Source organism: Dicentrarchus labrax, unplaced genomic scaffold (assembly GCF_905237075.1).
Source record: "Dicentrarchus labrax unplaced genomic scaffold, dlabrax2021, whole genome shotgun sequence".
Classification (NCBI taxonomy): Eukaryota; Metazoa; Chordata; class Actinopteri; family Moronidae; genus Dicentrarchus; species Dicentrarchus labrax.
The window spans coordinates 75,228-87,532 of NW_026136998.1; the positions used below are offsets into that span (position 1 = coordinate 75,228).

At 40.6% G+C, this 12,305-nt stretch overlaps 1 protein-coding gene and 1 long non-coding RNA gene across 2 annotated transcripts in view; one reads left to right on the top strand and one right to left on the bottom strand.

Moving 5' to 3' along the window:
* The window catches only part of LOC127361258 (uncharacterized), a 76,224-nt gene that overhangs the window by 1,452 nt on the left and 62,467 nt on the right, over positions 1 to 12,305 (top strand). Inside the window, exon 2 of the long non-coding RNA XR_007884134.1 lies at positions 6,065 to 6,239. This is a non-coding gene — a long non-coding RNA (uncharacterized LOC127361258). The remainder of the gene's footprint in view (positions 1 to 6,064; positions 6,240 to 12,305) is intronic.
* LOC127361233 (potassium voltage-gated channel subfamily G member 3-like) lies at positions 224 to 3,504 on the bottom strand. The gene is made up of 3 exons (XM_051395725.1): positions 3,327 to 3,504; positions 1,861 to 3,118; positions 224 to 1,595 (listed from the first exon to the last, which is right to left on the bottom strand). Exons 2-3 carry the CDS (start codon positions 2,433 to 2,435, stop codon positions 950 to 952), a joined length of 1,221 nt encoding a protein of 406 aa, XP_051251685.1. The 5' UTR covers positions 2,436 to 3,118; positions 3,327 to 3,504; the 3' UTR covers positions 224 to 949.

The window sequence follows — 12,305 nt, forward strand, 5'->3', positions numbered from 1 at the left end:
CTATAAAATATCTGTTGTTTTATATATATTTACATAATATATAATTTTAGTAATTGTTTTTTAATTAATATAATTAATATTTTAACCTCAAACACATGCAGTTTTTAAGAGTCCATTTTTATTAGTTTTATAAACCTGTACTTCTTGATTTTTCCTTATGGGGATCAGTAAAAGTTATAGGATTATCTCATGAACTGATCACTCTCATTAATGACTCATCAGAAACACAACCTGGTCCTTTAATGAAGAAATGAACAATATTTCAGAGATAAAGTGCTCTGTGAGACAGAGTAGATAAATAGTGAGACTGGTTAAAGGGACAGTCTGTGCAGTTGTGCTTTGGTTTGAACCCTGCAGTATTTCACACCAAAGAAGAAGAAATAATGTCTTCAGTGAGATTATTCACACTTCAGCAACTCCACCGTCATGACATTCAAAACCAAATGTTTCCAACACTTCAACTTCCTGTCTCTGAGTCTACAGTTGCCATGGAAACCGTGGACGGTATCCAGCCGGTCCCAACAGTTCGTTATACCACAGACAACTGGTATAATCCCTGACAGTCCACAGAAGAGTTGGTCCTGAGGGCGCAGAAAGTATTTCTGAGATCAGGATCAGACCTGAAGGGGTTCACATGGACTAAGACAGCACTCCAGAAGGATCTTTAAGTCTGTCTGCGCAGGTCAAAGATCATTGTGATAGTTGATGGAAAACCTTGTGTTCAGATAATTTTACTTGTTGATTTCAAACAATTCAACAAACACAAAGGTTTACAACAAATTCATATTTGTTATATTATATACTTATTTTGTGATCTTCTTCAGGGAAATTATTAATAACTGATGGACCTGAAACATTACTGACAATAATGTAGATTGATTATATTGAAGGTGAAAAGGTGTGAGAAGTTTTCCAAGGACTCTTCTGGCCCCTGTCCTTGGCAGTGACATCAGTTGATGAACTCGGCGGACAGGCTATGGGTGCAGCGGGCAGAGCGCACCTTCAGCTCGTGGTAGCACTGGACAAAGCTGTGGTAGATGAAGGTAATGGGCAGTGCCAGTAGCACGATGCCGCTCACTACACAAAGGCCACCCAGCACGCGGCCCGCCACTGTCACTGGATACATGTCTCCGTACCCCACTGTTGTCATGGAGATGATGACCCACCAGCAGGCAGCGGGGATGCTGGCATAGTCCTGGTTTCCTGCCTCCAGGTCCAGGCCATGCTCCAGCAGCTGGGCCAGTGCACTGAAGATCGCCATAGCAACGCAGATAAAGATCAGTAGCATCATCATCTCGCGGTAGCAGCGCCGTAGCGTCAGGCCCAGCGTCTGTAGACCGAGGAAGTGACGCGCCAACTTAATCACCCAGAAGATTCGCATAATGCGCAGGACTCGCAGTGTGACACCAGCCCGCTGCAGCTGCGAGTTCTCCCCCGTCAGGATCGTCACGGTAACGGAGACGTAGTATGGAGTGATGGCCAGCAGGTCGATGATGTTCAGAGGACGACAGACAAACTCACATTTATCCCGAGACACAAGGAAACGGATGATACACTCTGTTGTGAACCAACCGATACACACCGCCTCAATGATCCTGCAGCAGGGATCAATCAGAGAGAGACAAGGATCAATCAGAGAGCGACAGAATCAGAGTTATGGATGAACAAGATGGTCCAATCAAAGGTGATTGTGCCTATTTGATTTTAAGTTAGACATGAACAATGTATATTATCACAGTCTGAATCAAATGTTACCAATGAGCACATATTGAAACATATAACCAGAGTATATATAAGTATATACATATATATGTATGTATGCACCACAATCTATTTCCTCAGGTGGTCTCAGTGTCCTACCTGTGCTGGTCCAGGGTCTCGGCGGTCTTCCAGTCCGGTAAGGTGCTGGCACACAGCATCACCATGGAGATGACCACAAACAGCACTGACACCGAGGCAAGGATTTGCGCCGCAAGCGAAGATGTGGGCTCCTCGAACGTCCTCCTCATCCTCTCTAGCCAGCGGCTCTGGGGCTCCTCGTGGCCCCGTGGCTCCTCCTCGGGGAAGAAGTGGACGAAGCAGTCGGACATGCGGTCATCGAGGCGTCGCTGGCAGCACGGCTGCAGGTCGGCACTCTCCAGGCCCCAGTACAGCATCTCATTATAGAAGGACAACTCGCACATGTGCGGCACAAAACGCAGCTTCCCATGCTGCACATACAGCATTATGAAACTGAAGGCCTCCGAGTGCCGGTCAAAAAAAAACTCGTTCCTGTCACGGTCGTAGTCATCGCAGAGCTCCAGCAGCTCGCTTTCTGACACGCAGCGATGCAGCCGGCTAAGTCTGCTGAGAGGGAGGCGCTTCATCAGCTCTGCTGAGAAAGAAAACCTACGACCACCGACATTCAGTGTGCAAAGACTGTTTCCAAACTTCATCTTATTTCAATTAAAACCTAGACTGATTCCAGACTTCCTCACCAGTTTGCAATAAGAACCAACAGACCCACAGAGGATCTCCACTCAGTTTTCACACATTCTGACTTTAGAATGCTGTTTGTTGATTTCAGCTCAGCATTCAATACAATTAAAAAGATACAGTGGGTTTATCAGAAGTGGAAAATTATTTCTTACAAAGAGTGGGAGCCCTGATGACTGCATTCGCTGACATGGAGTCAACTCACCTCCATCATCAGACGGATTTCAAACCACAATGAGACTTCATATTGGGAGGAAATCAACAAAAAAAACACCTGTTGCTCAACGTCAGGAACACCCAGCAGCTGACTGTTTATTTTAGGACACTTCCTGTTTACAGTTTTAGGTTCCTGGAAATCAACATACAACACATACCGGAGTATCTGCTGCCGTCTGACAACACATACCAGAGTATCTGCTGCCGCAGACTACAGAGCAGCTTCTTCCCTGAGGCTGTGAGACTGCTAACCGCTAAAAATGCAGATGGCTTTCAAACTTCATTCCTTGATTAAAACATAGATCGCTGTTTCCAGACTTTGTCAAAAGTTGAAGCTGCTTCCAAACTGATTTTTTCTTTCAGACTTTTTCTTCTCTCTCAAACAGAAGCTCTTCATTCTCATCAGATTTTCTTCTTTCCTTCAGTGCTTGAATGAAATTAAAAATGTTAAGCGTTATTTTGGTCTTGATGATCTACTGGCTCACATTGATGTGATCTCTCTCTCTCTCTCTCTCTCTCTCTCTCTCTCTCACTCCATTATTAAATTTAGACACATTTTCTAGTCAAACAACAAATAATACAGTGAATCATATTTACAAGGATTAACAGAATCACATTTAAGATTGAAAACTCACCAAATTTCAGCGTCGAAGCTGAAGCAGACACAAGCCGGTATACATTTTCTGAGACTGAAGAGAAGCAGCAGCACATCCTCCTCTTCCTCCACCTCCTCCTCTTCCTCCTGTCTGAGAGAAGGAAGATCAGAGTCGATGATTCAAATAACACTCAGTCTGAGCTGCAGAGAATCTGAACCTCCACAAACCTGAGAGTGAGAAGAGACACTCCTCCTCCTCCTCCTCCTCCTCCTACTTTTACATTTTATTCTTCCTCCTCCTCTTCTTCAGATCTGATCCATCATCACCTAGAATTAAACATTGAATTCATGTTAATTTCATGTTTCAGTGAACATCAAAAGCAGATTATGTTTGAATAATGAGTCAGACTTTATTAATTCATTAACAACCTGCAGAGAAGAATGGCTCCCCCTGCTGGATGAGTCTGTGAACTGCACATGTTTTTCTTTACTGATTTACAGGAAGAAACTCATTCTCTCTTTATTTGGGTCTGTTCTTTTTATTCACTAAGGACTAAATGGTCTTGATTCGACCATTTGGTCCTTACTGAATTAAACTTTACTTGTCAGTCAATATTCTACAATACCAATGTTTTTCTTCTTTCGTTTAATAATTTATATTTACAGAAAACTATAATTCAGACACCAAATGTATCATTGGCACCAATTTTAAATTATTTAAATGTCCATTTAGTTGATGTCCCCACAGTGTTGCATGTTGTTGGTAGAATACCGCTGTTACCTTCGATGTTGAATTAAAAATGAAGATCATTATTGAAGCACCTTGAACATTTAAAGTGGTTTAAAGTCAATCATACTATGGATTGATCACAATCAGACCTCAAAGCTGCTGCTCACAACTTTACCATCAGTAATACATGTGTGAAATGTGCACATTTCAAATACTGGATAAATGAAACTTAATTAGGTGTTCAGTCACACAGTAGCAGTAATTTGGAGATCCCGTCTTCATCTTGCTTTCTACAAATTTTAAATACTTTAGAAATGAGAAAGAATTTAAGAAATTCTGCACATTTATTTGACCAAATCGAAGCCTTCATACAATATATATACAATTTAAAGAAAAGATTTTAGGCCTTCATTTGTGGTTTGGCTGCAAACAATAAAGATGATATAAAAATGTTGATAAAAATCTAAAAGGATGGAGGAAGTTGACCGAGGCTTGCTCAACTCTTATAGGAGCACAGAGAAAAAATGGGCGGGACTTAGGACAAGTTCACTGTAACATTCTGGTGAAATAATGAATACAATTCAAATTTGATTTCTCTGATTATCTGAATGTTATTTCTGACTATTCACAAACATCTGTTTTAAATCAGCAGCTTGCTGAATTCACAGTGGAAATGATCAATAACCATCGTTACGTTGCTCTCTCAGCCCTCGAGGGGTCGATCTCACTGATGGAATGATTCAACGAGAGCATGTTGAACTTCAGTGCAACCAGTCAGACTGCATCCTTTCATGGCGAAGTGAGGACTGTAGGACCCAAGTGTTGAATTGAATCAGTTTCTACACAGACCAGCAGGGGACAGAGCAAAGCTGCACTCTGATGAAGTTCATGGATCAAGGTTCAGTAAGTGGAGCTCTGATTGGTTGAAATGGTTTCTGATTACAGCTACGTCACTGATTGTTTGAATTGAGTGTAATTCTGAAAAAACAAAATCCAACGAGCGCCACCACAACATTTTCCGGTTGTGCTGATTGCACTTGTTCTACATACTGTAAAATAACAGAAAACAACTGACTGAATTTTTTTAATTAAAAACAGTTCTTACACATGTGGAAACAATGTATTGACCTATAAATACAGGTTTAAATCTGAGATTTTAAAAGTCATAAAACTGTTTTCAAAGATAAAAACAGTATTTTGACAGTTCAGCAATGCTTGTACACTGATAAAAAACATATATTCAACATTTTTGTTGTGAAAACTTTATGCAAAGAGACAATACCTGTATTGTATAAGAGTAACGCTTGCGTACCGAGTGTCGTAAGGCAGAGTGCATAGGAGTTAACAATGCTCATGTTCATAGATTGCAAGATGATACGTTTCCATTCCCCAAAAACATGAGCATGTTCAATGAAACAAAACTGTAATTTAAACGTCAGCAGCCAAAGGTATTTATGCAGCATTCTTATGTTATAATATATATAATGTTATAAAGAGTTCGGTCTAGACCTGCTCTATTTGAAAAGTGTCCTGAGATAACTTCTGTTATGAATTGGGGCTTTACAAATAAAATTGAATTGAATTGAATTGAATTGAATAAAGTTGGACTAAATTTCGCCTGTAAGGTTACCACAAGAATCGTTTTAGTATTTAGTATTTTACTGTATTTATTGTATTGAATGGGGAATGTTAAACAACTTTTACTTAAAAAATTGGATGCCCTTCCTAGATTATATACCTGCAGATCTGAAAAATCTGCTATTGGGGGGCAGACAGTTTTCTGATTGGAATAGTCAGGCCCCTTCATATCTTAAAGAGCTCATAGTACCCTATTACCCCTCTAGAACACTACGTTCTCTGAATGCTGGGCTACTTGTGGTTCCTATAGTCTCTAAAAGTAGAACAGGAGCCAGAGCCTTCAGTTACCAAGCTCCTCTCCTGTGGAACCAGCTTCCAGTTGTGGTTCGGGAGGCAGACACCCTCACCACATTTAAGAGTAGGCTTAAGACGTTCCTCTTTGATAAAGCTTATAGTTAGGGCTGGATCAGGTGAGTCCTGAACCATCCCTTAGTTATGATGCTATAGGCCTAGACTATCGGGGGATTTCCCATGGTGCACTGAGCTCCTCTCTTCCTCTCTCTTTCTGCACTCATTCATGTCCCATTAATGCATGTTACTAACTCCACTTCTTCCCCGGAGTTCTTGTGCTTTCTCGTCTCGCAGGTTCTTATCGATCCTGGTGGAGCCTCCTGCCATGGTCCTGCTAGATTGCCATTGCCAATACTATTGTTACTGTACACCTGTCTGTCTCTCTCTGTCTCTGTCTCTCTGTCTATCTGTATGTCTCTCTCTCTCTCTCTCTCTCTCTCACCCCAACTGGTCGAGACAGACGACCACCCACCTAGAGCCGAAGGATCTGTCCTAGGTTTCTGCCTTTTAACAGGCAGTTTTTCCTTGCCCTTGTCGCCAAGTGCTTGCTCATGGTGGTACTGTTGGGTCTCTGTAAATAATGTTTTAAAGAGTTCGGTCTAGACCTACTCTATTTAAAAAGTGTCCTTAGATAACTTCTGTTATGAATTGGCGCTATACAAATAAAATTGAATTGAATTGAATTGCAGTAAAATAGCTGTGCCTCTTGAGCGACTATTGAAGTTGGAGTGGAAAACCTGTCCAACACAGGGTTTCCGTCGTCTGGTGTGGTCGCATAGACGAAGATGGGTTTCTTGTAGAAACGCAATGTCTGTTTTCACATTCTTAAGGTGTGAAAGTACTTTTGTCCTTTGAATAGGTCCACCAAGTTCCCTGACGTTCCAGCTTGTGAGCCTGATGGTTTGTTGCATGTCTTTGTGGCTTATGTCAGTCATAGAATCAGTGCCAAAATATCAATCCTCCAAGTGCTCTGATGATATGGTGACTTAGCCGGGTCATCTTAGTAATAGAAAGCAAAGTAGCAACAACATATAAAGTGCCATCGTGAGATTCTAGGGAAAAAAGAACACTCCTCTACCAAAGATATACAAAAAAAGAGAAAAAGTCCCAAACACAACAACAGCAGATGTCCTTAGTGACACCTTCAAGTTCAAAAGATACTTACATATTTGGCCTAACCTCATCTTTAACACCGATGACCATGCAGGAACTACTACTTTACACAGCCGATTGATTGATAGGAGTTTGCTTCCTTTTCGACTGTGAAAATGTGTACACCTCTGATATTTACCATTTGACAGCGTAAAAACCTTAGTGTACCAGATTTCCTTTCTTAACAAAAAACAAAAACAAAAAAACAATTGTACTCTCCATAGGAAATCTTTGGACAAATGTTTAAAAGCACAATCAAATCTGTGATAATAATAATTGAATCTTTCATAGTTGGAACTTAGTTGTAAGTTTGTAGGTGATCTTAGCAGAAAGAACGGGGCTGAGTCTTCCAGCTCCGCCTGTGTACCTTTAATATTCATTTAACTTCACACAGACATCTAACAAAACTCAGTTGCGTTCTCAACAAGGATAAATTACAGTGAGACGCCGTAGGCCCACAATGCAGACCGGTCTGCCTGTAACTTCAGTCCAGTTTTCATAGAGCACCAAAAAAGTTAAAGGAGATGTGTAAAGAGACGTCTTGTTTTCACTTACTGCTGAGATCACGGTAGAAACGCTCCGCTTCATCCGCGGAGTCAAATATGCAAGACTGTCCATTAACAGTGACCCGTAACTGCGCCGGGTAGATCAGCCCGAAGCGTATCCCATCCTTATAAAGGAGAGACTTCACTTTGTTAAATGATGCCGTTTCTTGGCGAGTGAGACACTGAAATCCTCAAAGATCCTTATGGGATAACCCTGGTATGAGTTGCTCTGTGTTTCCTTCGCCCATAGTAGCACTCGCTCTTTCTGGTTGTACCTGTAAAAGTGTACAAGAATGGGCCGGGAACCCTGTGCTGGCATGTGATCATTCTGCCGCCATTACCAGAAGTCCACAAATATAATGTTAAAATCCATTCAGGAGATGCTCCTTGTCACCAGGACCAAAGTATTAGAAGACTGTTGCAACACAGAGATTTACAGCTGCTCTGACCAGAACTGGAAACAGCAGGTTCAGGCAGGGGCAGGAGAGATGTGAAGCAGGAGAGGTTGTAGTGTGTTGATTTATGAGTGAAGTTAGAAGTTATTTATTGCTAGTCTAACCCCCCTCCTCCTTTGCGGGTGGAGTCTGCTGGAGTCCAATGGTTGAGACCAGGTCTGAGGAAGCGTAAGTGTGAAAACAAAGCAGCACACATTCAACCATCTTCGCACTGTGACATCCCTTATTTACAGCTGTGACGGCGGCTGTGGCTCAGAGGTAGAGTGGGTCGTCAACTAATCAGAAGGTTGGCGGTTCAATCCCCGGCTCCTCTTGCTGCATGTCGAAGTGTCCCTAAGCAACAGTGCCGGCCCGTGGCATAGGCAGTATAGGCAAACGCTAAGGGCGCCGTCCATTTAAGGGGTGCCACAATGGGGGGAAGAAAAAAAGAAAAAAGGTGCAACCTTCAATATTTTTATACTAAAACAAGTTGGTGCTATTATTTCTTAATATTTAAAAGAAAAACCCACATTAACTTAACTGCATAGCAAAGCCTATTAAACAATAATAAGACTTTATTAAGCCCCCTGCCCCGACTGATTAGACTCTACCTGCTCTCTGAGAGATGGTTGAGTTTTCCGACGTGACCCCAGAAACCATTAACAATGTCAAAATGACCAAAACTTTCTGGTGCCCAGGGAAGGAAAAAAGAAGAGGAGGAAAAACGCGACAAAGATAGAGGTAGAGTAAAGATAATGTGATGAAATGATTTGCCTGTTGCAGAACGATAGTAACCTTTAGCCTAACACGGTTTGCTAATCAATAAATAGCGTTAGCTCGTTTTAACGTCAGTTCGTGTTATGGAGGGGCCTATAATATATATAATACTCCCTCCTTATATTTCTCAGGGACATTTGTAAAGATTACATCTATTCAGTAGGTGTTTACATTTGTCTACATTTTTATTTCTATTTATTATTGTTTAGCTAACGTTTGCTCTGCTTGTAACAGCCAGTCAAATGCTATTCCTTTCATACACCTTGATATATTAGAGTTGTAAGCCTTGTTGTTTGTTGTGTTACAGTTCAGTATTGTCTAAAGTGTGTTTATAGTGTTAAACTTTACATCCATGTTAAAGTGCACATCATTAATGTTAATACATTCCCATATGTTATATGATACTGCAGTTTACTGCTTCTGTTATAAGGAGTTCTGTCTAGACCTGCTCTATTTGAAAAGGGTCCTGAGATAACTTCTGTTTTGAATAGGCGCTATACAAATAAAATTGAAAATAAAAAATTAAATTATTTGCATTCCGCTAATCAGCATTTCACTGTAATGAATAATATTAAATCTGATCTAATTTGCATATCAGAAAAAATGCACTGTATATCATTCATGTACAGTACAGTGAAAGTAATGCATCTCTTAAGTTTTTCATTTTTATTATCTAATTTTATTCTTGGACTCATTTCTTTTATTATTAGACTGTATCACCCAATGGTGTCACTTACTCCTCTTCTCTCTTCAGATGTGCTGTTGAAATATCTAAATCCACCTCCTGCTAATCCTGAGCCATCTACAGTCATTGCCGCTTCAACAGCATCAGGTTATCCACTTGTCGCCTCTACCTCCACCAACCCAGTGATGCAGCATCAGGAATAAAGGCTGCACCAATAGACCCTGCTGACTGGCCATCTCCTCTAACTGATGACGTACGAACAGGGTTAGTTCACAGAGGTCCATTTGTGTAGGCTATTCATATTACATTTCTTGTATTATTTATTTCTAATTTATTATTTTCTTGTTAACTGTTTTGATTGAGCAACTTTTTTCTCTAAAAATAAAATAAAATGTCATAGATAAAGCTATTCAGTGTCTTGCGTATGTATATAACTGGTAGTGGAATTTACTGCGATGCAAGTGGGGCGCCACCTAAAATCTTGCCTAGGGCGCCAAATTGGTTAGGGCCGGGCCTTCTGAGCAAGACACTGAACCCCAAATTGCTCCTGATGCTGTGATATTTCCTGTTGCCACTAGGTGGTGCTCTCACTATCACTGAATATTATCACATATACGTGTTCAGGGCGGGACTCTTATCAAACATGTGAAGTTTCATTGAGATCGGACGCAGAAGTTATGACAAATCCCTCTTTCATGGCGAGTTGTTGAAATTCCACACCATTCCACGTGTATGCTCTTGGACGGAGTGTCGTAAATAGTACTTTTAATCATTAATGTCTTTAGATGGCTGTGTCCAAATCTGAAGTTGTTCCGATCAATTCCCTAGGAGGAGTTCGTTCAAATACAACGTGTGCAAATTGCCAGAAATGGCCGCTAAATCCAAAGGGGCCGACTTCCTGTTAGGTTTGGGATATGGCAACCACTGGATTATTTGTTTGTCTGGATAAGATCTACGCGTGTGCCGATTTTTATGCATATCGATGAATGGGGCCCTGGATGGTACAGTTTATGGGCCCCTGAGGGGCCATTTTGCCATGCTCATAGTGGACCCCAAGAAATATCAAAATTTTCACCATGACTGACCACTTTGCCAAATAAAATTGACTTTTCGTATATATGTTCAGGGGGGCAAAAATGCAGTTGAAGGGGCTAAAAATAATAATAAGAAACATAGCAAAAACATTAGGTTGCTTGCTAGGTCACTAATAATATGAGTAATATTAGCAGTGGGGGTCAAGCAGGACCATGGTAGCAGAAACTACAGTACAGTTGCTAACTAGATCCAGTGTTTGGTTTATCTGTTCTGGGCTACCTTAGAAACATGGTGATTCAATATGGCCAACTCTTTGGCATACCTATGAATATTGTATTACAGTAATGTGACACACTGGCGCTTTAAACAGGAACAAAAAACACAACCCAACAGTTATTTTTGACACCTGAGATAAACTTAACCAAAAATCCAGATTAATAAAATAAATCTTCTCAGTTTCCTACAGTTTGTCTGATCTGATCTGCCTTCTAGACCCCCTACCAGAAGATCTGTGGGCCCTCCAGTGCTGCATATTGTAAATCTGTCACAGTCCCCATTAGACCTTTACTTCAGAAAGCACTGTAGGAGAAATTCTTCCAAAACATTGAGAGTTGCTAGTTCTCTGAAGAAATTACAGGCCGGTGTGATGAATCAAGTCACTTTATTTCATGCAGCATGGAGAGAAGAGCATTGATATTCTCTCCCAGACTTTCAGGATAATCTATCTTATATACCATCCAGTATACCCAAAAACACCTGGTTTCCTCCTAACAGTACCACTGTAAAACACATGTGAAGGCCTCATGCCTTCGTTAATACAATGGTCCTTTGATCTGACAATGTGACTTATTAACAGATTCTTAGCAGACTTCTCTCTACCATAAAAATCACCAACCCCCTAAACCAAATTTAATACATTTATTAGCCCATCTAAAACATTTGTCTACCTAAGCACACTTTGATCTCTCTGATTAGGGTTAAGGTTAGGGGTTAAACCCTGACCCTTCACAGCACTCTTTATGAACCTCTCAATGTGCTGGAGGTTCATTAATGTAAATTGATTTTACACTGGAAACTGACTCATCTCAAAGTCTTCTAAATGGCTCACTGTCTGAAACGTCTCTTGCTGTGTTGCGTGCTGCGTTAAAAGGATTTGACTGTAAATCTCATCACAGCTGCTGCTAATAATACACACACACACCTGACCTTGACCTCTGACCTTCAACTGATCCTCCTTCCACACTGTTCACACACGAACACACATTTTATTATAGTTGTTGTTGTTGTTATAATATATATTATATTTCCACCCTTACTATATTTTTGCTTTGCTTTGTAAACTCTAAAGGTAAAAAAAAAAAAAAAAAGTGCTGCTTTTATTTTAAAATATGATATATGACATGTTTGTCATTCTCGTTTTGGGTTTTCTTTCGTTATTTTATTTTGTAATTTTCCTCCTCTTGTGTCTGTTTTCCCTCCAGTTTTGATTGTTTTCACCTGCTTCTTTAGACTTGGTTTTTGGTTATGTGTCAGATGATATTGGTTTTGTCCCTGGCTACTTCCTTATGTGCTACGAAGGAAGTGGAACCTCCATAGATTGAACTCAGATGATCAATTAAAGTTGCTTTGACAAACTGTGATTGATACACTGCTGTGAAACTACAACACTGATTAAAATATTAGTTAGTTGAATCGCTGTCAACTTAATCTGAGGTCGTGTGTGTTCACATTA

Excerpts from the sequence above, each read along its gene's own strand:
- LOC127361233 (XM_051395725.1), bottom strand. The coding sequence starts at position 2,435 with ATGAAGTTTGGAAACAGTCTTTGCACACTGAATGTCGGTGGTCGTAGG. Across the intron at positions 1,596-1,860 it reads GAGACCCTGGACCAGCACAG|GATCATTGAGGCGGTGTGTA; the intron begins GTAGGACACTGA and ends TCCCTGCTGCAG.